At 37.8% G+C, this 27,586-nt stretch overlaps 1 protein-coding gene across 1 annotated transcript in view; it reads right to left on the bottom strand.

Annotated features, from left to right (window-relative positions):
- CNTNAP5 (contactin associated protein family member 5) overlaps positions 1–27,586 on the bottom strand; it is an 862,050-nt gene that overhangs the window by 450,160 nt on the left and 384,304 nt on the right. Inside the window, exons 5-6 of the mRNA XM_050752523.1 lie at positions 26,291–26,494; positions 13,474–13,658 (exon numbers count right to left, since the gene is read on the bottom strand). Of these exons, the coding sequence (XP_050608480.1) occupies positions 13,474–13,658; positions 26,291–26,494 (389 nt within the window). The remainder of the gene's footprint in view (positions 1–13,473; positions 13,659–26,290; positions 26,495–27,586) is intronic.

Below are 27,586 nucleotides of genomic sequence, written 5' to 3'. Positions count from 1 at the left end.
TTTTTCAGTTTATTTTCCTCGATGTAGGCCTTCACTTTTAACCCTGCAGCTGCCTTTCCAAAGGAAACAAAGGATCTATCATTATTCTATCATAGGATCACCAAATAAATAGTTTTATTATATCTGGCAAGTTTTCAATTCGAGTCGGAGTTATTAGAGAGATGTCCATTAGGCAATGCTAAGCATAAGTAAGGAAGACAACAAGGGGTGGCCTCTGAGCATGGAGAACCTATTAGGAACTTATTAAGGGAAGAATGTAGAATGCAGATTAATATCATTTATAATTTACAGGAATAAAATTCATCCAATTACTCAACAACTTTTTACAGAGTGTATTTTATGTGTCAGGCATACTGCTATAGAAGTAAATGAAAGTAAAGAAGAAAATCTCATTCTTTATGATGAGCTTAAATTCTATGGCTGGGCTAGAGATGATGAGATAGATAATTTAAAAAATAAATTTATTTAATTATGTATTATAAAGTAATACGTGTTTTTAAAGAAAGCTATGAACAAAAATAAATCAGTGCATGCAACTTTAAAACAAATATATGAACTGTCTTTTAAATGATGTATTCTTTCTATTGCCTCAGTTTCTCCTTAAAGTACTTTTCTAGATGGAGTAAAACATTCAGAAAGTTTAAAGAGGGTATGCAGTAAAAAGTAAGGCTTTCTTCCTTTTTTGTCCTACTCTCTGAGATTCTAACTTACCTCTTGCTTTAGTATCGTTTCAGAAATTTCTATGCCTATATGTGCTTTCATGTTTATATGTTCTTTTCCGTTTTTTAAACACAAAAAAAGCTGTTTACACTGCATTGCACATTGATATTTTTTCTTTTAACAATTTATATTGGAGATGATTCTGTATCAGAACATATAGGATTGCCTCATTCTTTTTAATGAGTACATTACTCTTTCGTAGAGGTTTGTCAGGCACCAATACATAAGGTGAACCTAAGACCAAAACCTGTCCAATAGACTGGTAAAGATAAAAGAGTCATTTAGATTCAGACAGTTTTTTATTTGCACAAACAGCTAAGCAAAGAATAGTCATGCACCGTTGCTGTAGATACCAAGAAGGATGACATCTAAACAAAATGGGTTAGATGACCACAACATGGGCTGTGGGATTCCCATTGCTAAGAACACAGGTTTGTTGGTTTTTGTTTGTTTGTTTGTTTTTTTGACAGAGGAATTTCACTGTTGTTGCCCAGGCTGGAGTGTAGTGGTGTGATCTCAGGTCACTGCAACCTCCGACTCCCAGGTTCAAGAGATTTTCCTGCCTCAGCCCTCAGCTTCCCGAGTAGCTGAAATTACAGGTGTGTGCCACCATGCCCAGGTAATTTTTGTGTTTTCAGTAGAGATGGGGTTTCATCATGTTGTTGGCCAGGCTGGTCTCGAACTCCTGACCTCAGGTGATACACCTGCCTCAGCCTCCCAAAGTGCTGGGATTACAAGCATAAGCCACCCGCACCCAGCCAAGAACCCAATTCTTGATTGAGCTAAACGATTTTGTGTTATGCAGCTCTATTCTGAGAGGAGAGGGCAGAGAACCCCACCCTTTATCACAATCTGAGAGGTGATGAGAAACATGGTGGCCTCCCACAGGGGTGGGGAGGCAAGTGATATGAGTTTTTGGAGCAGCCATTTGCTGGCCCTCACCTTCTTGCACTTTGAGGTATCCTGGCAAGACTCAGATCAGCTGTGGTGCAAGCCTGTGGCTGAGTGGACTCTGGGTACCTGCAAGGAGCACTGTGGCAAAGCTGTTCCCATGCAGGGCTGACTACAATTTTTAATCAAACCCTTTTTTGATAAATTTGTGGGTAATTTCAAATCTGGTATTATACCTAGCATATATTCCTTTGCAAACATTTGCTAATAATTATAGGACAAATTGCTGGAAAAAGAATTATTGGGTTGAAGAGCATTTGTTTCCAGTTTTGAATAACATCGCCCTTTATTTTATATATTATTAATTATAGTGCCATCAACAGTGTATAAAATATTTCCATTTTCTTCCATGTCACCATGGTATATTATAACTGTTGGTCTTTACAATATAAGTTAAAAATATTTTAGTGTGGGTTAACATTTCTTTTTTCATTAGTGAGGCTGAGCATCTTTCCATACATATGAAAGTCATTTGTATTTTCATGTGTTCCTTTTCTTTACCTATTTTTTCATTGTTACGTATTTTTTTATAAAAAATTGTAGCAACTTTTAGCTTATTATTAAAAGTATGATTGTTTAGCTTTATTTATTTATTTATTTGTTTTTCTTACTTCCATAGGCTATTGGGGAACAGGTGGTGTTTGGTTACGTAAGTTCTTTGGTGGTGATTTGTGAGATTTTGCTGCACCCACCACCTGAGCAGTAAACCCTGCACCCAATTTGTGGTCTTTTATCTCTCACTCCCTTCTCACCCCTTTCCCTTGAGCCCCCAAAGTCCACTGTGTCTTTCCTATGCCTTTGCATCCTCATAGCTTAGCAACCACATACAAGTAGAAACGTATGATGTTTGCTTTTTCATTCCTGAGTTACTTCACTTAGAATAATAGTTTCCAATCTGATCCAGGTCACTGTGAATGGCATTAATTCATTCCTTTTTATGGTTGAGTAGTATTCCATCATATATATATGATATATGACACATACATATGATATATATATATATAATGGTTTCTTATCCACTAATTGATTGACGGGCATTTGACATTTGAGTTGGTTCCATGTTTTTGCAATTGCAAATTGTGCTGCTATAAACATGTGTGTGCAAGTATCTTTTTTGTATAATAACTTCTTTTCCTCTGGGGCGATACCTAGTAGCACGATTGCTGGATCAAATGGTAGATCTACTTTTAGTTCTTTAAGGAATCTTCACACTGTTTTCCATAGTGGTTGTACTGGTTTACATTGCCACCAGCAGTGCAGAAGTGTCCCCTGCTCATCACATCCATGCCAACACCTACTATTTTTGATTTTTTGATTATGACCATTCTTGCAGGAGTAAGATGGTATCGCATTGTGGTTTTGATTTGCATTTTCCTGATCATTAGTGATGTTGAGCAGTGTTTCATATGTTTGTTAGCCATTTGTATATCTTGTTTTGAGAATTGTCTATTCATGTCCTTAGCACACTTTTTGATGAATTGCTTGTTTTTTTCTTGCTAATTTGTTTGAGTTCTTTGTAGATTCTGGATATTAGTCCTTTGTCAGATGTGACAAAAATTGTGAAGATTGTGAAGATTTTCTCCCACTTTGTGGGTTATCTGTTTATTCTGCTGACTGTTCCTTTTGCTGTGCAAAAGCTCTTTAGTTTAATTAAGTCCCAGCTACTTATCTTTGTTTTTATTACATTTGCTTTTGGGTTCTTGCAAGCCAATGTCTAGAAGGGTTTTTCCAATGTTATCTTCTAGAATTTTTATAGTTTTCAGATGGGACAAAGATTGTATAGATTGTGAAGATTTTCTCCCACTTTGTGGGTTGTCTGTTTACTCTGCTGAATTCCTTTTGCTGTGCAAAAGCTATTTAGTTTAATTAAGTCCCAGCTATTTATCTTTGTTTTAATTACATTTACTTTTGGGTTCTTAGTAATGAAATCTTTGACCAAGCCAATGTCTAGAAGGGTTTTTCTAATGCTATCTTCTAGAATTTTCATAATTTCAGGCCTTAGATTTAAGTCCTTGATTCATATTGAGTTGATTTTTGTAGACAGTTAAGAGATGAGGATCTAGTTTCATTCTCCTACAGGCAGTTTGCCAATTATCCAGCACCATTTATTAAATAAAGTGACATTTCTCCACTTTATGTTTTTGTTTGCTTTGTCAAAGATCAGTTGGCTGTAAGTATTAAGGTTTATTTATGGTTCTCTATTTTGTTCCATTGGTCTATGTGCTTGTTTTTCTGCCAGTACCATGCTGTTTTGTTGACTATGGCCTTATAGTATAGTTTGAAATCAGGTAATGTGATGCCTCCAGATTTGTTCTTTTTGCTTAGTCTTGCTTTGGCTATGTGGGCTCTTTTTCAGTTCCATATGAATTTTAGAATTGTTTTTTCTAATTCTGTGAAGAGTGATGGTGGTATTTTGATGAGGATTGTGTTGAATTTGTATGTAACTTGGCAGTATGATCATTTTCACAATATTGATTCTACCCACTCATGAGCATGAGAAGTGTTTTCATTTTTGTGTCATCTATCATTTCTTTCAGCAGTGTTTGTAGTTTTTCTTGTAAAGGTCTTTCACCTCCTTGATTAGGTATATTCCTAAGTATTTTATTTATTTATTTATTGCAGCTATTGTTAAAGAGGTTGAGCTCTTGATGTGATTCTCAGCTTGGTCACTGTTGGTGTATAGAAGAGCTACATTGATTTTGTATCCAGAAATTTTGCTAAATTATTTTATCATTTCTAGGAGCTTCTAGATAAGTCTTTAGGGTTTTCTAGGTAAACAATCATAACATCAGCAAACAGCTACAATTTTGACTTCCTCTTTACTGATTTGGATGCCCTTCATTTCTTTCTCCTGTCTTATTGCTCTGGCTAGGACTTCCAGCATTATGTTGAAGAGGAGTGGTGAGAGTGGGCATCCTTGTCTTGTTCCATTTCTCAGAGGGAATGCTTTCAGCTTTTCCTCACTCAGTATTATGTTGCCTGTGGGCTTGTCACAGATGACGTTTATTACATTGAAGTATGTCCCTTGCATGCCAATTTTGCTGAGAGTTTTAATCATAAAAAGATGCTGGATTTTGCCAAATGCTTTTTCTGATCTTTTGAGATGACCATGTGGTTTTGGTTTTTTATTCTGTTTATGTGGTGTATAATATTTATTGACTTGAGTATGTTAAACCATCCCTGCATCCCTGGTATGAATCCTATTTGATCATGGTGGATTATTGTTTTGATATGTTGTTGGATTTGTTTAGCTAGTGTTTAGTTAAGGATTTTTGCATCTGTGTTCATCAGGGATGTTGGTCAGTAGTTTTCTTTTTGGTTAAGTCCTTTCCTGGTTTTGGTATTGGAGTGATATTGGCTTCATAGAATGACTTAGGGAGGGTTCTTTCTTTCTCTATCTTGTGGATTAGTGTCAATAGGATTGGTATCAATTCTTCTTTGAATGTATGGTAGAATTCTGCTGTGAATCTGTCTGGTCTTGGACTTGTTTTTTGGTAATTTTTGATTACCATTTCAATCTTGCTGGTTGTTATTGGTCTGTTCAGAGTATCTAATTCTTCCTGATGTAAGCTAGGAAGGTTGTATCTTTCCAGGAATTTATCCGTCTCCTCTGGGATTTTTAGTTTATGTGCATAAAGGTGTTTATAATAGTCTTTAATTATCTTTTGTATTTCTGTGGTGTCAGTTGTAATATCTCTTGTTTCAATTCTAATAGAGCTTATTTGGATTTTTTCTCTTCTTTTTTTTGGTTAATCTTGCTAATAGTCTATAAATTTTATTTATCTTTTCAAAGAACCAGTTTTTTGTTTCATTTATCTTTTGTATTTTTAAAATTCCATTTCATTTACTTTTTCTCTGATCTTGATTATTTCCTTTCTTCTGCTGGATTTCAGTTGAGTTTGTTCTTGTTTCTCTAGTTCCTTGAGGTACGACCTTAGATTGTTTGCTTGTGCTCTTTCAGACTTTTGATGTAGGCATTTAGGGCTGTGAACTTTCCTCTTAGCACTGCTTTCGCTGTATCCCAGAGGTGTTGATAGGTTGTGTCACAAATGTCATTTATTCAGTTCAAAATACTTTTTAATTTCCATCTTGATTTCATTTTTGACTGAATGATCATTCAGGAGCAAGTTATTTAATTTCCATGTATTTGCATCATTTTGAAGGTTCCTTTTGGCATTGATTTTCAGATTTATTCCCCCATGGTCTGAGCAAGTGTTTGATATAATTTCAGTTTTCTTGAATTTATTGAGGTTCATTTTGTGGCCTATCATTTCCTCTATGTTGGAGAACATTCTATGCACTGTTAAATAGAATGTCTGTGGTTATTGGGTGGAATGTTCTGTAAATATCTGTTAAGTTCATTTTTTCCAGGGTGTAGTTTAAATCCATTGTTTCTTTCTTGACTTTCTGTCTTGACTACCTTTCTAGTGCTGTCAGTGGAGTATTAAAGTCCCCCACTATTATTTAGTTGCTGTCTATAACTTAGGTCTAGTAGGGATTGTTTTACAAATTTGGGATCTCCAGACTTAGGTGAATATATATTTAGGATTGTGATAATTCCCTGTTGGACAAGGCCTTTTATCATTATATAAGGACCCTCTTTGTCTTTTTTAACTGCTGTTGCTTTAAAGTTTGTTTGGTCTGATATAAGAATAGCTACCCCTGCTCACTTTTGTTGTCCATTTTCATGGGACGTCTTTTTCCATCCCTTTACTTTAAGTTTATGTGAGTCCTTATATGTTAGATGTGTCTCTTGAAGGCAGCAGATGGTTGGTGAACTCTTATCCATTCTGCAATTCTTTATCTTTTAAGTGGAGCATTTAGGCCATTTATATTCAATGTCAGTATTCAGATGTGGGATAACATTCCATTCATCGTGCTATTTGTTGCCTGTACACCCTGTTTTTTGTTTTTGTTTTTTTAACTGTATTTTTTGTTTTGCAGGTCCTGTGAGATTTATGCTTTAAAGAGGCTCTGTTTTGACATGTTTCCAGGATTTGTTTCAAGATTTAGAGCTCCTTTTAGCAGTTCTTATGGTGCAGGCTTGGTAGTGGCCAATTCTCTCAGCATTTGTTTGTCTGAAAAAGACTGTGTCTTTCCTTCATTTATAAAGCTTAGTTTTGCTGGGTACAAAATTCTTGGCTGATAATTGTTTTGTTTGTGGAGGTTGAAGATAAGGCCCAATCCGTTCTAGCTTGTAGGATTTCTGCTGAGAAATCTGCTGTTAATCTGATAGGTTTTCCTTTATAGGTTACCTAGTGTTTTTGCCTCATGGCTCTTAAGATTCTTTCCTTCATCTTAACTTTAGACAACCTGATGACAATGTGTCTAGGCAATAATTTTTTGGCGATGAATTTCCCAGGCATTCTTTGAACTTCCTGTATTTGGATTCTCTAGCAAGGCCAGGAAAGTTTTCCTTGATTACTCTCTCAAACATTTAGATTTCTCTTCTTCCTTGGGAATGCCAATTATTCTTGGTTTGATTGTTTAACATAATCCCAGATTTCATGAAGGATTTATTCATATTTTGTTATTCTTTTCTCTTTGTTGGATTGGGTTTATTCAAAAACCTTGTCTCTGAGCTCCGAAGCTCTTTCTGCTACTCGTTTCATTCTATTGTTGAGAATTTTGAGAGCATTTTGTGTTGATTCTGAAAGTTTTTATTGTTTTTTATTTGTTATTTATTTCACTGACTATTTCTCCCTTCACTTCTCATATGATTTTTTTTCGTTTCCTTACATCAGGCTTCAACTTTCTCTGGTGCCTCACTGATTAGCTTAATACCTAACTTTCTGAATTATTTTTTAGGTAAATCAGGAATTTCTTCTTGGTTTGGATCCATTGCCAGAAAGCTACTGTAATTTTGGGAGAGGTGTTAAAGAACCTAGTTTTGTCATATTACCAGAGTTGGTTTTCTGATTCCTTCTCATTTGGGTAGTCTATGTAAGAGGGAAGGTCTAGGACACAAGGCTGTTGTACAGTTCATTATGTTCCACTGGGTGTTTCCTTGATGTAGTACTCTCCTTCTTTTCCTAGGGATGTGGCTTTCTGAGAGCCGAGCTGTAGTGATTGTTATCTCTCTTCTGGATCTGGCCACCCACCAAGTCTATCAGGCTCTGGGCTGGTACTGAGGGCTGTCTGCATAGAACTGTCTGTGGGTCTCTCAGCCATGGATATGGGCATCTGCTCCAGTGGAGGTTGTAGGAGGGTGAAATGGACTCTGTGAGGGTCTGTAGCTTTGTTTGATTAATGCACTATTTTTGTTCTCATTGGCCTCCTCCTGGGAGCTGGCATTTTCAAGAGAGCATCAGCTATGGTAGCATGGGGAGGAACAGGTGGTGGCCAGGGCCCCAGAACTCCCAAGAGTATATGCTCTTTGTCTTCATTTACCAGGGTGGGTAGAGAATGACCATTAGATAGGGGAAGGGCTAGGCATGTCTGAACTCAGACTCTACTTGGGCAGGTCTTGCTGCAACTGCTGTGGAGGATGGGGGTGAGGTTCCCAGGTCAATGAAGTTATGTTCCTAGGAGGATTGTGGGTGCCTTTGCTGTGTCATGCAGGTTGTCAGGGAAGTGGGCAAGGCTGGCAGTCACAGGCTTCACCCAGCTCCCATGCAACACAAAGTGCTGGTCTCACTCTCAATGCGCCCCACCCTCAACAGCACCAAGTGTGTTTCCAAGCAGTGGGAAAGCAGGGTTGTGAACTTCTCCCAGGCCACCCACCTCCCAGCTGCAAAAGTAAGTAGGGCTTTCCTGCTTCCCCTACCTGTGGAGTCTGGACACTGGATTCATGCCCTCCCTTGCATTCTGGCCAGGAGACTTCTCAGTGGGTTCAGATTGTTACGAAGTTCAGCTAGAGATTTCCTTCTCCCTATGGCCTTTTCTAAGTGTCTCTCGTAGCCCTCCTGAAGGTCCACTGCGAAGCAAGGCAGCAATTGACTCAGCAAGCCTACAGGGATTTTCCTGCTGCTTCATTTGGGCATTTTGCTCAGCTTTCTAAATTCAATGAGCTCCAAGTAAGGTCAGAATCTTCTCCTGTAGTCTAGACCTTCGGGTTCCCCAGTGGGGGTTTGTGTTCAGGGGCAGATGATCCCTCTTGTGTGGGATGATCTCCCTTTCCCGCCACAGTTTGGGCACTCGCAGTATTTGGGGTGTCTCCTGGGTCCTGCAGGAGCAGTCCGCTTCCTTTGGAGGGTCTGTGGGTCCTCTGGGCTTTCGTAATGTATTCCTGCAGTCTTTCTGGAGCAAAAGTTCATGATGCGAGCCTCCACTCGCTGTTCTGCCTGTCCAAGTGGGAAGTGCAATTTAGCCCTGCCTCAAAAGTATGATTTTTTTTTTTTTTTGAAGTACTTTTTAAAGTTCTTGGGAGGGTGATTATATAGTTTTTTTTTTTTTTTTTTTTTTTTTTTTTTTTTTTTTTTTGGTGAACAGTCACATGGTTTTCAAAAATTTTACATAGACAAAATTTTGTATATGTTTTAGTTCCAAGTTGCTGGATTTTATGCCATTCCTAGAAGAATCTCCAACACTCTTACGTTTAAAAAATATAATCCCTATTTAAAACTTCTGTGAAACTTATTCTTAGACATTAAACATCTATGTATTTTAAAATGTTCAGTTCAATCTAATTTTTTGTTTGTTTTTTTGACTAAGAATTTTCATTGAAAATATATTTTGTACTTTGTAAAATGCCTTTTCAGTATCTATTAAGTGATAATATATAAATCAAATATGTATGTGTGTATATATACACATTACGTATTTGTGTGTACATATATACATTATATGTGTGTGTATGTGTATATATATTTTTTTAAAGAAACAGGGTTTTATTCTGCTACTCACGCTGGAGTGCAGCGGTGCTATCATAGCTCACTGCAGCCTCAAACTGCGTTCAAGCCATCCTCCCTCCTCAGTCTCCCAAGTAGCTGGGACTACAGAAAAACCACCGCGCCTGACTCCTAAATCATATATATTTTTCAAATATGTTTTCAACAGTTTAAGAGCTTACAAAATAGCTATGTAAAACAAGATTACTGAACAGTCTTGATAAGAAAAGACTTCTTGGATTACAAAAATGTTAGAAAAGAACTATTTTTTCTAAAGTCCTAAAAATATCTTTTTTCTCAAGCCCTTCTGCTCCAGGCTGGAAGTAAACTGAGCTGCTACAGTCTTTCTCTCGCAGCATTTGGAGAAGTAACATGGGTTAAGTGATGTAAACTGAGAAGACATTCTAATGAGAAGTAAAGGATCACATTCTGCCTCTTTTTTTTTTTTTTGACAGCAGATTCTGTGAGCTCTTGTCTGTTTGCTTTCTGGGCAGGAAGGGAAACAGACCACTGCAGACATCTTAGTGCAGCAAAGTTCACCCTAGTTGCTTTACAGAAAGTCATTGTGTCATTTGATTGATATCCCTAAGGTACTATAAGCTGAGGAATGAAAGCTACTACCTTTTCTTGCCATTATTACCACATCATGGTAAAGAGTGAAAAGAAACATAGGTTTGAATAATTGTATTTGCTTTGGTATGAAATTAGATAGGGTACAGAAGTATGTATCAGAGTAGTACATGCTCCAAAAATTAGTCATTGGCACACAAAGACATGACTGTCATCCTCTAGCTGGTGATATCCAGGCCTCATTTGTGCACATATGGGTGCATGGCAGAAAGCAAATCAATGTAGATTCTAACTGATATGCAACATTGTGATAAAATAGACCTTAGATTTATATATCCTGTTTAGCTCCATTCCTTCCAACAGGGGTGTGAATTTTGCTTCTGGATGACTGAAGTTAGAAATTTTTATTTTCCAGGTTTACACAGCCAGTTAGTGGTCATGTGGTAAGTAGAACACAGGGTTTCTACACCAGGGTCCCTTCATCTCCACACAGACTCCGGAGTGAATCTTCAAAGGCTGGAGGCTTCTCCCGACACATAACTCTTGTCTTCCAGTACAGCTAATGTCAAACGCCACTATTACAACCAATCTGTCTTCTTTTATGATCATTGGAGCAAGCTGGCTGAACAATCTGGAGAAGACTTGAATTCCCTAAAGCAGAGGTTGCTTCGGAGGGACGTTTCAAGGTGTCTCTTTCCTAGGGAGCACATTTTATAAGGCACCAAGATATTTCGTGCACGCCCTGAAGAAATCAGTTCCAGCTTCATCGGATTTCATTTCCCTAAATGCTGACTTTCACTGTAATGTCACTCGGCTGTGATTTCATACAGATTCCATACACAAGAGACAAAAAATAAGCAGACATGGGCTTGTAATAAACGTTAGATCTGGCAACAGAGTGAATTTTAGAACCATCTTCTGGGACATTAAAGGGAACGTATGTGGGGGGAATGACGAGATGATTTTACAGGTTTTTTTTTTTTTTGCTGCTGCTGTTGTTGTCTTTGAGTTTATAAAAGAGATCTCTTTTCTTTTAGGTGGTTCCAATATTGAGTGTGTTCTTTCTTTTGTCAATCAATTAAACAAGTCGACAAAGGAGAGTGATTGATATTCACAGATTTCTAGTTTTCAGCAACTCAAAAATATCCACCTGTTATCTTGTATTCTGAGTCAAAGAGCGACAAATTCTTTTTTGAAGTTAATGAATGGCATATTTTATCCACAGTCTACTAAACTAAGGTTAAGATCAAAAGAGCTCTCTTATTCTCATGATAGTGACTGAAAAAATAAGTCCCGATTTTTCAATTATTCATCTCCACCTCCACCATTCGATTATCTATCCCACTAGTGATTGAAATTGTCTCCTAGCAGGCTGTCCAGGGTGGGACACAGGAACACACACACACACACACAGGTATGTATGTGTCGGTGTGCCATGACTGTGTATCCAAACATAAGATTATTTTAATGATATTAACAATGTGTAGCACACAATTTATGAATAATGATAAAATATGCAATAATCTATTATTGTCAGTTCTGTACAACCAGCTGAGTTTTATAGAATGCTTTTGCTGACTTTTGTTGAATGATTTTATCTGTAGCACATAAAGTCTCTGTCATATATTCTTTTTGAAAGATTTCTTTATTTCCTTTACAACCCTTTAAAAATGTAAAAATTAGTCTTAACTCACGCATCATAAAATAATAGGCCTCAAGCCAGACAAGCCAGGTAGTTTTCGGACCCCTGGTTTAGACAATCCTCAAAACAATAAAGCAGTCCCTGATTTGTAATGTATGTCAACCTCTGTGGTATAAGTATTTCCACTATGGTAGACTTCAAGCTGTCAAAGGGATTTCACTGAACATGGAATTGGGGAGAGCTGTGTGGTCGCAGCCCAACATACAGTATCCCCACAACACAGATAGAATAGTCATGCAATTCCTCCAGAGCACCTTTGGTTAAAAGAGACAGCAAATCAATATAATATAGTGAAATAATTAGAAATCAATGAGTTTATTAGCTTTTAAAACTAATTTCACGTTTATATAACTTAATTATTAGTAGTAGTATTTTTAAGACGGAGTCTCGCTCTGTCTCCCGGGCTGGAGTGCAGTGGCACAATCTAGGTTCACTGCAAGCTCCGCCTCCTGGTTTCAAGCGATTCTCCTGACTCAGTCACCCAAGTATGAGAGACTACAGGCACCCACCACCACGCCTGGCAAATTTTTTGTGTTTTTGGTAAGGACGGGGTTTTATCATGTTAACCAGGATGGTCTCTATCTCCCAACCTCATGATCTGCTGGTCTCAGCTTCCCAAAGGGCTGAGATTACAGGCGTGAACCACCACGCCCAGCCAACTTAATTTTTAATAATGGCTAGGTTAACCAAGAGCTCACAAAAATTTCTGAAAATCTACAACTTGAAACTCATAAACTGGTAAGAAGCTGACTCAAACACACCACTGATGGCCCATTCTTTTGAATTCCATAAATACTGGACTGTTTGACATTTTTTAAACCACGCTCTGTCATGCCTCCCCAATCTTTTCACCCTATTCTTTCAAGACTTAGCAGCTTCTCCTGCTAGAAAACTTCTGCTATTTTTCAAGGTTGAATTAAATGTCCCGTTTCCTATATAAATATAAAATTTCTATATTCCAAACCTTCAGTGACAGGGGCTTCATCCACTGTAGCCTTTACCTCCTTGTTCTGCAAGGGCTTATCTCAGTTTCTCCAACTCAGAGACTGAATATTTATGGCCCAGCAGAGCCTGGTGTACAGCAGGGGCACAATACGCATTCCTTGAACTGAACTACTAGCAAAAATGGCGAACTCTTGGCTGCCAGTTTGCAGAGCTTTGTGCAACTTTCTTTGTATTGTAGAATTGGTGCATTTCACCGTACCTCTTCTACAAGACAGCAGGGAAGAAACAGCTCACTATGGTATTAGTCAAAAGTTTGCATCGGAAGAGTGAAAGTCAAAGGGTAGTGTCTTGACTGCAGGTTTTAGATTCCATGGGTTTTGTTTATAATTTAAATATCTTTCATCACCACAGATAACTGAAGTCTTTTTTTTTTTGAGGAGGTACATAACCAAGGGACTAGGCAGTGGCACAGAAAGGTTACAAGCAGAAAAAAAAATAAAAATAAAAAATGAGGAGACCTGCTGACTTTAAAATGCACACACCTGCTATCTTGTGGTTGAACCCTCACTCCCTCACTGGTCAGATTCTCTGGCTGCACGCCTTTCCTTGTAGACTATCTGGCATAGATGGAGGAAGTAAGTCCCAGGGTAAGACTCCTCAGTGCCCCACCACTTCTCTCAGTTGCTCTGCTCACTGATTATCTTGCTGCGTTCATTGAAGCAAGGGGCCTGGGAGGTGCAGGGATGATCAACTCACCTCATAGTCAATGTCTAAGGCATCCGTCTCGCCCTTGGTGCGGAAGTGCTGTGTGTGCTTGTCCACCGTGAAGTTCACCTGCTTGCCCACCCGCTCGATGAGGACCGAGTGCCAGTGCTGGTCATCCAGGAGGCTGCCCAGGGTGGCAGAGGGCAGGCTGCTGCTGAGCCGCGCTTTGCTGTCATCTGTGAAGAGGGGAGGAAGGCAGGATGATGTCTGTGTCCAAGGGCAGCTTTGCACACCAGAATGCTCCACAAGCAAAGGCAGCTATCTCTGTTCTAAAGGCAAAGAATGATGTCTCCCTACGGACCAGGAACTGTGCTGGACCTGGGAAGTAATAACAGGCTTTGCCCACAGATTCCAGAATCAAATTCAATATGCATACCTCCTTCCAGACAAAATAGGGCATGTTTTCAAGACTTGAAAAAATAAATAATAAAAGGAACTATGTCCTTATGGCTACATAAATATGATGGAAAATGGGGATTTTGTTTTTAGAAAGAATGAATATTCTTTGAGTTTGAATGGTTCTTGAGTGGAGAAAGCCAATTAGGAGCTGTGCCTAGGAGGAGGAGTAAAGCTGGGATACGTAAAGGGAAGACAGCTAGTAAGTTTCTGGGCAAAAGCAGCGGCAAGGAAGTAATCATCCCATATGCCATGGCTGAGTACCTACCGTATGCAGGGCACTTAGGAAGAAATAGCCTTCATCTTTAATCCTCTAAGGGAAAATTATCATCTCCATTTGACAAATAGGAACCTTGAGGCTCAGGGAGATGAGGCATGCATGCCTCAGGTACAGTCAGGACTTGAATGGAGGTCTGCCTCATCCTTTTTACTTTGACCACAGCTATGGATCATGGCTCAAGTCATACTGTTGATGATTGAGCTTCTGTTGAGTTTGCAAGACCCCCTTGAGAAGACATGAGAGATACAGCTGGAAAGGCATGCTTTGCAATCCAACTGCCTGGTTCTCCCTCCCCCTCCTTCTCTCTCATTTTTATGGAAGTCCCTGGCCATACCCTTCTACCAAAAAGATTACAGCTTCTATCTTCCCCCACGGAAATTGCTTCAACCTTAGCAAAATGAACAATTAAATAGAACTAACGTTTGTGTATATAGACATTTTCAATTTTTGCAACATTTTATATATTAAGTCCCTTAGTAACTGAAAGCTAAATGTCTCTCTCCTCCCTCTTGGGAAGTGTTTTCTCCAGTACAGCTGCAGCAGCCTGTTCAACGGTGTGATGTTCAGCAGGCAGGAGCCGCCACTTCCCCGAAGGCTGCTCACTCCCACCTCCAAAACCGCCCAAAGCACCATTCCCTTCACTGAGTAACTTGGATGCTTCCTATAGGGCTGGGGGCATCAAACTCATTGTAATTAGAAAAGTGAAGCTGGTGAATTAATAGCTGAGTTGGTTTCATGGGTTTATTCACTGTTTGTTGCACAGCTTCTTAGTTTTCATTCTTTGATGGATTACGCTGATGAATTAAAAGATGTTTTCATTTTTTCTCCCTCCCTTTCTTTCCCCTATGGAAAGGTATTGTGAGTCAGCTGTGGTGGCTCACACCTGTAATCCCACCACTTTGGGAGGCCAAGGCAGGCAGATCACTTGAGGTCAGGAGTTTGAGACCAGCCTGGTCAATGTGGTGAAATCTCATCTCTACTAAAAAAACAAACAAAACAAAACAAAACAAAAAAATTAGCCAGGCAAGGTGACAGGTGCCTGTAATCCCAGCTACTTGGGAGGCTCAGGCAGGAGAATCACTTGAACCTGTGAGGTGGAGGTTGCAGTGAGCTGAGATCACACCATTGCACTCCAGCCTGGGCCAGGCCACAAGAGCAAAACTCCATCTAAAAAAGAAAAGAAAGGTATTGTGATCTACCTGAGCTGGGCACAGTGACAGGTAATGTATCAAGGAGACACGGAGTTTAAAGGTATACTGTCCTCTCTGAAGGTCTTAGTGTAGAGATGCTAATCAAATAAATCTATAAAACATATGCAGGTTTCCAGCACTTAGTGCACAGAGCCATGGAAATGCAGAGTGTGGTGCTATGAAACCCTCCTTATGCAGCAGAGACAGGTTGAAACATGAGGGAAGGAGGAGCATGGTTGCAAGGCCAGGAGAAGCAGCAGCCAGGGTTAGAAATGTAGGGGAGCATGGCCCAAGACTTCCAGCGGCTGAGTGCCAGGAGCTCGTCAGCCTGGATCCCATTATCCAGGACTTTGTATGCTAGGTTACACGGTTTACCTCTTTTTTAAGAAATGGAACGTTGAGTAGGCAGAGGTTACTAATGCAGATTACTGTGTTTTTTTGTTTGTTTGGTTGGTTGGTGGGTATTTTTGTTGTTGTTGTTGTTGTTGTTTTTGAGATGCAGTCTCCCTGTGTCATCCAGGCTGGAGCGAGTACAATGGCACGATCTGGGCTCACTGCAACCCTTGCCTCCCAGGTTCAAGTGATTCTCCTGCCTCAGCCTCCAGAGTAGCTGGGATTACAGGCGGGGGCCACCACACGAGGCAAATTTTTTATGTTTTTGGTGGAAACGGGTTTTCACCATGTTGACCAGGCTCGTCTCCAACTCCTGACCTCAAGTGATCCGCCGCCCCTGCCTCCCAAAGTGGTGGGATTATAGGTGTGAGCCACCATGCCCGGCCAGCAGATTACTTTTAAGAAAGGTTATTTTGGCAGCTGTGTGGGAATTGGATTAGAAGGTAAGACTGGCTATAAGATTGGCCATAATCTGGATAGATGGGGCATAACAAGGCTCAGGCGAGAAGAGAACAGGAAGAATAGGATCCAAGTAATGATGAGGCGTGGCAGGAGGTGGCCTCCAGCTGATGGAAATAGAATAAAGAACACCACCACCGCCACCCCACACACAGTTTTTATTTGTAAGATGAAATGATTCAGGAGCTAACATTGGCTGAAGGAAACTTTATGCTTTATAAACTGTCAGTTCTAGATGTAACAAGGCAGGTAGATTTAATATTGGAGTTTTCACTTTGAAATTGAGCTACATCTCATTTTTTTCTTAAAATAAGAAAGGCATTGAACAATAATTTATTAATAAGTCCAAATTCTAAACATTTGAAAATTTAAACTCATTATACATCACACACACACAAACACACACACACAAAACCACCACCACCAACAACCACAAAAAACAGGGCAAGGAATTACACCGTTTCTCCAACTTGTTTGTTCTATGTGCTGTTTGTGTCTTTAATGATCTCGTGAGTTCTTTAATAGAGCCAATAATAATAATGATTAAAATAAAATATTTTAATATTTTCCACACAATCCTGCTTCACAAGATAAATTTTATCAATATTATGAATCAGTCAAACTGATTTTATTTTTTATGTAACTTTGGGTATAGTAACACACCCGCCCTCCCTCCCTTCCTCACTTCCTCCATCTGCTCATCTTCCATAGCCCCAGGTAATCACTGCTGTTAACATCTTGCTCGTGCTTCCAGAAAAATATTAGGTGTATGCAAGCAGCAAACATAGATTTTCTTTATTTCTACTCATTTAATTTTTTACCCTGATGGTAAAATACAATGTGCATTTATCTCCAACTTTCTATTTTTATTTAATCTATCCTGAAAATCTTTATCAAAATATAAAGAGCTTTCCCATCCTTTTTATAACTGCATAGTATTCCATGCTCTAATACGTATACATATAATATATATGATCTATATACATGTAATATGATACATAATTATATATGATCATATATATGATATATAGAACATATCATATTTCACTTAATGAGCTCTTAGTGATACAAATTTAGATGTTTCTACTTACTTTAGATCTCTAAAACTGTTGAAATACTTTATTATGTGGACAATATCTTGCTTGGGCACAAGCATATTTGTAGCATTCATTCTTAGATGAAGAATTGGAGGACAAAGGCTTTCACGTTGGCAATTTTGACAAATGCTGCCAAAATGTCCTATATAAAGACCGTGCCTATTTAAATGCCTAGGAGTGCCTTTACCACAGGCTTGTCAACAACAGATGGTCTAGCGTTAAATTTTTGCCTGCCTGGTAGGTTAAAAAAGTGTATTTCTGAGTAATTTTAATATGCATTTATTTTAATAAGAATGAGGTGGAAAATCTTTTTAGTTTTATTTCCTTTTCTTTGAACTGTCTCTTCCTATATTTTGCCTGTGATATGAATTTTGAAAATATCTTTTTGCCTTTCTTTATTTGTTTTTTGATGTTGTTTTTCTGTTTTTGTTTGTTTGATTTTTTAAATTCACTACTCAGGTATTTGTGCATTGGGAACAAATCCATCATTTTTCTTATTAATTCTGGATTTGTATCATAGTTTAAATGGTTCTCCTTATTCTGAGATCACTGACGAATTCTTCTAGTTTTCTCTACTTCCTTTCCACTGAGATTTTTGCTGATATACTGTATGAGACACAGTTCTACCTTTATGTTTTGAGATGGCTACCAAATTGTCTCAGTTCCACTATTTTAAAATCCTTGAGTGGTCTTAGTTAGTGAAATAGATTGTATAACTTTCAAATGGCAGGAGAACACTAGTAAATTGGATATTTGTTATGTTGACTGGATCAAGGCAATCTAAGTACATGATTTGGATCTTCAAATCCTAAAGCTTCCAGTAGTAGGTTATGTTGGTTGTTGCTCACTGTACCCTTCTTGCATCCACTGACACCATCATCACCACCATCTCAATGGACAGGAACATCTCCATGGTGTAGAAGAGTGGGAAGCAGAGCCAGCATCAGTAACCTTACCTTTACCCTCTTCAAGGTTTAATGTCAGTCCTTTCTCTCCTGGGTCTTAACTTTGGCTCAGAAAGTTTGCTACTCTCATTGCATCCAACAATTCTGTTTCTTATAATTTTAAGACTTTAGGAAAATAAAAGTACTTCTTCTTAAATAAATAGTGACTACCTTTCATTTACTGCATCTAATGAAACCACAAACTTAATTAACACACTTATCATTTTATGCAAAGTAGCTCATGAAATTTTTATGAATACTTAGAGCAATTTGTTGACCTTTTCTCAAAAGTGGATTAGCATTGCTCCTTGTTTACATTTTTCATTTACTTTGTGCATATATATATATGCCCAAAGATACATATATATATATGCCCTTGTTTACATTGTTCATTTACTTAGTGTGTGTGTGTGTGTATATGTATATATATGCCCAAAGATAATGCAAAATTGAGTCCCACCAATTTTATGGAAAAACATTTCAGTTAGTATCAAGGGACTTAAACTAATGTTCACAACTTTTTGCCTAGTAAACCACTTTCTGTAAATGTATTCTAATAAAGCAAGCTGAAATGTTGTGGAAAAATTTTTAAGTGGCTAGTGATTTAAAAATTGCATATAATATGCAATAATTTGGAAGGAGAAAAAAATCTGAGTACATTTAGGTAGACTCACTGGATGAAGTATTATATTAAATAGCCATCAAAATATTTATAAAATACATTATTTCAAAAGTTGTGACTGCCCTTTTTGATAACATTAAAAGTAATATTTAATAAATAGAATACTCAATAATTAGACTATACTGATTTAAAATATACATGAGCAGAAGACAAACGTACAAAATATAGACTAAATACAAGTCTGGAAAAGGCACAAATAAGCACTATGTGTGGGTAAAATTGAATAATGCATTTACCACAATCGTTTTTTTTTCTTTTCTCTGTATTTTAGAGTGAGCATAACTATTTTGGATAATGAGAAAAATAAACTTAATTAAAAACACAATCCTGACACTGCATAGTATATTTGTTGAAGACTATATATCACAGATGTGTAATTATTGAATCTCTTGGGAATTACAAGTTACTTATTAATTAACCAAAAAGGAGCACCTATGGATAAATCTCATCACTCCTTCTCCATTATATAGTTATTATATACCAACACTCAAATATCTTATATCAAAACAAGTTTAGTGAAACTTGGTTTGGTTAAAAAATTGGGAAAAGAAAATTTCTGCTCTTCATTATAAAAGGATGTTTAGAATTGTATTTATGAGAAGAGTAGGATGGTAGTCCTCAGAAACGTTTCGTTTTCCATAGAAATTTCCATTATTAGAGATCACAAAACACTTAATTCTCAAGAAATTGTCATTCTTAAAATCTTAGAATATCGATTTTAAGTTTTATCTCAGTGGCATTTGAGGTTCAATTACTAGTTTTAACTAGTTTCTAATTTCTTAAGACAAAGATAAAAGTTTTCATGGGCAATTGTGAAGGACAAAAACAATAAAACTAGACAGAAACTAACTTTGGGATCAGAAATAGAAAAGGGAAATAATTATTTCTGGCCGGGCACGGTGGCTCAAGCCTGTAATCCCAGCACTTTGGGAGGCTGAGATGGGCGGATCATGAGGTCAGGAGATCGAGACCATCCTGGCTAACACGGTGAAACCCCGTCTCTACTAAAAAATACAAAAAATTAGCCGGGCGAGGTGGCGGGCGCCTGTATTCCCAGCTACTCGGGAGGCTGAGGCAGGAGAATGGCCTAAACCCGGGAGGCGGAGCTTGCAGTGAGCTGAGATCCGGCCACTGCACTCCAGCCTGGGGACAGAGTGAGACTCCGTCTCAAAAAAAAAAAAAAAAAAAAAAAAAAAAAAAAAAAAAAATTATTTCTAATGAAATAAAACTTGTTTCATGTGGTTTAAAATATAGTTAAAATGAAATAATATATATACTACCCAAGGCCTTAAGAAATACAACAATTTTTATAGGAAGCTTGAAATGTTTGCAAAACATGTTTAACTTTACCTATTTATTCTCCCTCCACCTCAAGATGCTGTGGATACGCATGCCAATTCTTTCACCCTTACTTAGAACTCACATTTTCTGGTAAAGGGCATGCATGTGGCACTGTTTTCACCCAAATGCCTTGTTTGATTAAATCTTCTTGCTAGGTCTTATCTTAACTGTTCAAACATGGATACCACTTTAACTTTCGTAATCTGTGAATTTCAGACAGCCTGGGAAAAAGGGGATGGGAACTCTCGTGTTTAAGATTGTATTTGAGCAAAAAAAAAAAAAAAAAAAGTCATTCTTGAAAAGGGTTTGATTCACTATTGATAAAACAGGTGGCCACTCATGTGAATTCCCTCATGACTGCCTCTATCAGATCATCAGAATCAACTTTTCCACCCACCTTTAATTTGTCAGATTATCAACACCGATATTCACTTGTATTTCTTAAGCTTCTCACACAAGTTAAACACTTCACATATGTTGTTCTAATTATTCGTGACCATAATAACCCTGCAGAAAGGTTACTCTCCAAGAAGCCAGAAGATTTACCTAAGGACTCAAAGAATTGGGGTTACAACCCAATTCTATTTGACTCCAAAGCTAAAACTCTCTCCACTACTTTTAGTGGAAAAATGGATACTCTCATTCTCCCTCATTTCTCACGCTCTTACTATCTGTATCTCCCATATACGCATGTAAGTTGTGTAGCTTAGTAGGAAGGGAGGACATTCGTTTGCAAAGGAATTTAATGGATTGGAAAACAGAGAGCTATAGAAAAGTAAAATGGGGCAACACTAAGAAGGGAGGACATGACACAGAATGAGGAGAAAAATTGCACCTCCCTGTCCCAGCCAGTATTATAAAGGTACTCCCTTTCAACTTTGTTTGGAATATGCAAGGCTAGTGAGTGGTCTCCTATGTATCTAAGTGAGAGCCCTGGAGAAAATAAGAAACGGACAGGAAACAATATGATTTCAATGGACTTGACCTTCAATCCAGAGCAAGTCTCTATGTTTCTCTAAAGCATGAAACACATGTCCTTAGTTGTTAAGAAATTTCTCAATCGTATTGACTAAAAACACTCTCCAGATTTAGGAGCTGTTGCTCTACTGTGGTGTCTAACTTGTGTCCATCTTCTGTGACTTTGCTATCTTCGCAAACATTATCTTAATACATTTCTTACATGATTTTGATGATGCATAGTTATTTAATTTCCAATTACTATAACCAAGCTAAAAGGTAAGTAGAAATAACTATTTTACTAGGTTGAGAGCCTCTTGAATATAGATACTGATAAATCCAACTTTTAACTCCCAGTGCAGAATTCAGTGCCTTATTTACTGTACTTGTTTTACCTATTCTTATTACATAATGACAGAATTTATGAAAAATGTGGTGCATTTTATCCCATTGATTCTCTGAATGAAATGCCTGTTTTTCTCCCCTCTCCATAATAAAATCTCCAGATTGCTCAAGGTTGATCCTGGATCCCTCTGTTCCTTTTTGATCTCTCCATTCTCACAACTTAACACATGCATATTGTTTGCCTGATATTTAACATTTTTTAGAATTGTTTTGTAATTTTTATTATTTGTCTTGTAAAAGTTTATAACATTCTAGTGATTAACATCAGAGAATTGGGGGAGGATTGGATAAGGCTATAATCCCATATCTACAGCTATGCAGCTATGTGACCTTGAGCCACTTACTGGGAATCACGGACCAGCAGTTCTTCATCTGTTAATGGGTTTGGATATAGATTGTAGGATTGTCGTGTAATTTAAATAAAATATGTATTTTAAATGTTTAATGCAATGCCTAAATGTGGGCTCTCAAAAAATGGCAACTGAAAAAACTTTTATAGTGTTTAGTACAATTCGAGAAACATGATAAACATTCCATAAATATGTGTGAGTTGGCTGACTGAAATGCCTGAGTTTCAAAAGAGCTAAATTGAATGTTCATTTGACTCTTTGGATAATGGAAAGAACTTTCTCTGGCATCTCAATGGTTGATTATGCAATCACATGCTTTGGCGCCTGAACCCTGTACTCAGCTCCCGGGTGCTCCTCAGATGTTTGTTCTATTCTAGGAGTCTCACTTGAGTCTCACTTTACTACAGCCGTATGTATTGGGGATTGCATAAACATCCTGCCTCAGTCAAAAGACACTGGGCTCTTGTAAGGACGAGTGACCCGCATGTACTATTGATGTCTTCTTCATTCTTACAACAGTTCTCTTGTCACGTAATATCTCCGCTCTTTGATTCTCTACCTGCAGGAATGGGTTCAGACTATTGTAATTCTGCAGAGGGCAGACTACCATTGGCAATTTGAATGAGATGTGTAAAAAGTGAGAAAGGAAACATGTCTAACCCCCTTATGGATTGAAAGAAGAAATATCTTTCCCATTTAGTAGTTCCGGGAAAATACCAATGTTCCACTCTAAGAAAGTAGGCAAAGAGGAACCACATAGTTCAATTTCTCCGTAGGACTGTCTCTACCCAAGCCAGACACAGTAAGGGTTAGGGTAACTATGTAATGTAAATTGGATACTCATCAAAGAGCATCACTAGAAAAGAACACTAGGTATAGCCACAAAGCCATCCTGAGCAGCTGACCACGGTGCTGGACTTCTTCACTCTTAGCCTGAATTTCTGAATTGCAAGTAACTGATTAGAAAATGAATACACATTGCAGATGAAGAATTGTTACTAAAGGAGACATGGCTGAAATGTCCATATAAATTGGAGAGGGAAAACCCAAAACTCTCTTTATTTGACCAGCGCTATTCTTTAACCCGTTAACTTGAATCCTGCCTCTCTTTCTGTCTCTCAGCTCTCCTATATTTCTATTGCTTTTCTGATTCATTTTTTTAACAGAACAAACCTGATCATGGATGTCATAAACTCTTTCCCCTTTGAGGCTATGTGACAACAGGAAAAGAACAGTATTTTAAAATAATATTTAAATAATTCATATAAATAACTAAGATAAATATTGAAAAGATACTAAAATGTTAGTAAAAGAGATAATCAGGTTGTAGGATTTGGATTTTTTTCCTTTTTTATATTATTTTCAGTTTTTTAAAAACTGATATATATTTTATAATCTAAAATTAATAGCAAAACACCTGGTTAGATATAAGTAGATTGTAATGGTAGCTACACTAACCACAGTCTGTGTAAATGGCACAAGTAATTTATCCTCTTTGAGCCTACTATTTCATATCTGTAAACTGGGGCTAATATGTACTTATGCCATAAGTCTTCCTTGAGGATTGGACTGGACCTAACCACACTGTGGATACTCTGTAAATATACCCCATTGTCAGAGACAGTGGTGGATCATGGAGGAGTCAGGAGTGCAGACTTGAAGGTGAACAAGCCCGACAGGAATAATGAAATTTGTGATGAAAACCCTGTTTCTAATGTACTCAATTTGCCTCAAGCACCTACTTTAGGAAGGGGTTCTCCTAAAGGCTAGAGATGCAGAAATGAACAAGGTGTTATTCTGGTGCTTATAAAACCTATATTAATAGATTTTCCACTATGGGCAAAGCAAAGGTATTATCACTCCCCTTTGCTTAGTGCTTCCAGAGATCTTCTAGCTGTAATGAGGTAGGAGGGGCTAAAGTACTAATCTGTGGCAGTGTTTCTCTAGAAGAGGAACCTAGAAACTTAGGCTATTTAAGAAGTATCCTAGGGGACTGCTTCAAACAGGTAAGTACAGAAAACACTCAACTGTGGTAAACCGATAGAAAGGAAGAGCTGCAGAAACAGATAAAAAGGATGAAGACATTTTTAAACTATGCAGAATATAGCTAAAATATATTCTTACTACTTAATCATTCACCAAGTAAGGTTTTACTTAATTACCACCATGGATGGAAATATAGAGAAGACGGAAACTGGGAAGAAAGACTTATCCTGCCATCTACGTATTGTAGCAAGGAGTCGGTGCTATTCATCTTAATATTCCATTTATGTTCAGAAAAGCCAGCATAGTTCAGGGTGAGGCATTCAGATATTGTTGGAATACATGAGCAATACTGAGCTTCTATTTTTGGCATTTGTCCATGTTTACTCATTGCTATAGAAAACGTATTTATAGTGTTCTTGGTTTTCATGTCCATACTCTGCAAGACAAGTCATTAGCCCCAGATTAGAAATAAGGAAACTGAGGCTCAGAAGACATTCACCATAATAAATCACATAATAAATAAAATAAAATAATATAACATAATTTGATGGCACATCTGTAATCTAAACAAAACGTGTTACATGACCATACCTATGCTATTTCTACCATACACACCATGAATGAATCTGGTTTACAACATTAGATTTTGTATGTGGGAGCAGAGTTTTGGATGTGAAATGCCATACCTGAATTGGGAATCTAAACAGTAGTAACTGAAAGATTTCTTAATGTTACCAGTAGAAGACACCTGCTTTGCTCTTGATAAGTAATAACAACTTTACCCACAACTCAAAATGCTGTGTGAGCCACTTGTAACTGGGATGCTCAGCTTCATTCATCTGATCTCCTTTCTGGAAAACTGAAAACGAGTTAATGGATTGATGCATGTTTGTGTAGTATTTGGACACCCAGCCTTCAGAAAGTTCTGATGCTTGCTTCTTTAGTTATGGTAATTACAACCAATGAGGTTACCAGCAAAAATTTTTTACCACTCTCTTCTAGGTGAGATTCTACTTTTAAAGGTATTTTGGAGTGTACTTAATCTAATATATTAGGTGTCAATTTTGAGTTAATTTGAAATCTAGAGATTCTTTCTGCTATCCCTGCCTACAGTCACCATGGGGCCCCAAGAAGACCCTCAGAAATGCTTCAAAATTATATTGTTTGGTTTGGGGGCACTAATATTCATTCTTATGTCTCTTCAGCTAATTGCTAAAATTTATTTAACTTTTTTGTCAATTTTCCATGCAACTTTTTTTTGGTCAGTCTTCCATGCAACTTGATGTTACAAATTACATTTTGCAATTTCTTTCCTTCTTTACTATTTTATAGTAAAGACAAAAGGATAACTATTTTCCTTTCCCTTTAATATTAGGAAATATCAGATGGGAAGCAGGGAGTCATTCTTACGAAAAACAGTCATTTACTTTTTTTTCAGCTTATCTCTTTTTTCCTTTCTTTCTTTTTCCTATAGAAGAGCGTTTTTGTTTTGTTTTGCTTTGTTTTGCTTTTGTTTTTTTGTTTGCATCCTTGGGAACTGTGCTCCTGCCTTTTGCACTCAACTTACCCTTCCTTCAGAAGTGCCTTTGATCATGTACAGGGGGCTGGGCCTCTCTCCTCTTTCTCTGGGATAAGAAATTGGTCACAATGAACGTGACCTGCCTGTAGCGCAACAGGTCCTGATGGACACCAGCCCACAGTGGGAGGCTGTGTCCTAACTGTGTGGAGGCAAGAGTACTTCTGTACTAAGTTTAATGGAATCTGGTGAGTCTGGGACTTAACCTGGTATAGCAAGGGCACCTAAAGAAAATAGTTTCCCTTAAAAAGACATGGGAATGCCTAGAAACTTAGATTTTTTTGCCTCACACTTATGGTCCCCTCTTCCCCAACACAAAATAACCCAGAGCAACCAAAATGCTTCTCCTTCATTTTCCCTCTGAAACTTAACTTTCTTAAATGTACCTAATAGAATAAATTCTGAGCAAGCCTCCTTATAAAATGTGTATATACAAGCCTCCTTATAAAATGTGTGTACAGTTAAACTTGTGAAAGATTGTTTAGAGTTTGAGTTACTAAGAGAATTAAATGGATAAATACGTAGTTAGGCCAATAAATACATAACAATGAATTTGCAACTCTCCCTACATATCAGTGTTATATTGTGTCAAAGAATGCTATATATGCCTTAAACATTTATATCCCCACCAATATTACTTAGATTGTGCTCCAGTGAATTCCACCAGATACACTGCAAGTGTCAGACACTGTGACCTGTGGAGTAAAGGGACTCTCTATCCCTTGGCATTGGAAGGGGAAGTCTGAGCCTACCCAAGTTGAGGTGCAGGGAGAGCCTCCCCTTCTGGAGTTCCAAGGTGATGTGGTCTCCACGCTGACCTTCTCCATGGAACAGGACCCCATCTCCTTGCATGCTCTTGAACTTCAGGGAGATCACATCTTTGAGAGTACTCATCAACTTCTGATTGAACCTGTACAGAAGTGAGCTTCGGCCATCAAAGTCAGCAACGTCTGATTCTGGGAACAAAGAAGGAGCAGGAGAGAAAAATCAGTGCATATCCTCATGACTGCTGTTCCTGTTTCCCTTATTAGTTTGTGTCCAGTTCACAGAAATGTTCTTGAGATCTGCCAGGTCTAGTCTCAACAGGAAACATGTAGACTAGAACCAACCTAATTAGACTCAAGGGAATTATTCATTTACAAGCAGTCACCACACACTGAGTCAAAGTGAACTGATCATCAATTTAGAAGTAAAAACTCTCATTAGTGGTATGTCAGCTTTTGCTGGAGGGGACAGGGTGAGAATACCGCAAGTACCTATGTCTGGCTTACTACGTCAGATGGCTTAGAATAATCTCCCATGATCTGTCTTCCTGACAGTCAGAAGCACTTGATCTCATCATCTCAGACACAACATTAGAGATGAAAAATAGATATAATTATGATGCCAACTCCACATAGTACTGTCTCCCTAGAAGGCTGTGTTGAGGAGGATTCTGAGGCTTCTACTGGGTTCAGTGGAAAAATAAAATACTCAGCAAAAGAAGACTCGTATTTGAACAAAGAGGGCAAATGTACTACATTCCTGCCATAACTGTCTTATCTGTGCTGGTGATATTTATCATTTTAGTGTTTTCATAGAAAACATTCAATTCATTATTATCAAAGCAAAAAAAAAAGTGGGGGGGAAGGTCAAGTAACCATGATTTAGATAAACTTATGTACCAGGTATGTGCAAACATACCTGACAAATTATGCCAAAAATCTAATAGAGATTCTATTTGGAATGTATTGTTCTAGGTTATTTTCATGTTTTCTTTTCTATTTTTTAATTACAAAAACTTCTATAATGAGCTTTTATTGTAGAAAAAAATGTAAGACTGTTTAATTATACATTGAAACTGATTCATTATATACCATGTTCTGTGGGTGGGATTGTGGTGATTGTGTGGAGGGAGTGGGATTTTCTATCTAAAATTGAGTACCCAAGAAAACTCAATTTTTCTATTATCCATCATGCAATTAAAATCCTCAGCCTGAGCATACACAAAGATAATGTTTTTTTCCACCAAGGATCTAGAAACATTCTTTGTGAATCTGAGGTTCTGA

The sequence above is a fragment of the Macaca thibetana genome, chromosome 12, assembly GCF_024542745.1.
Source record: "Macaca thibetana thibetana isolate TM-01 chromosome 12, ASM2454274v1, whole genome shotgun sequence".
Lineage (NCBI taxonomy): Eukaryota > Metazoa > Chordata > Mammalia > Primates > Cercopithecidae > Macaca > Macaca thibetana.
Note: the sequence above shows the minus strand (reverse complement) of the source record. Positions and strands in the feature narration are given on the sequence as shown.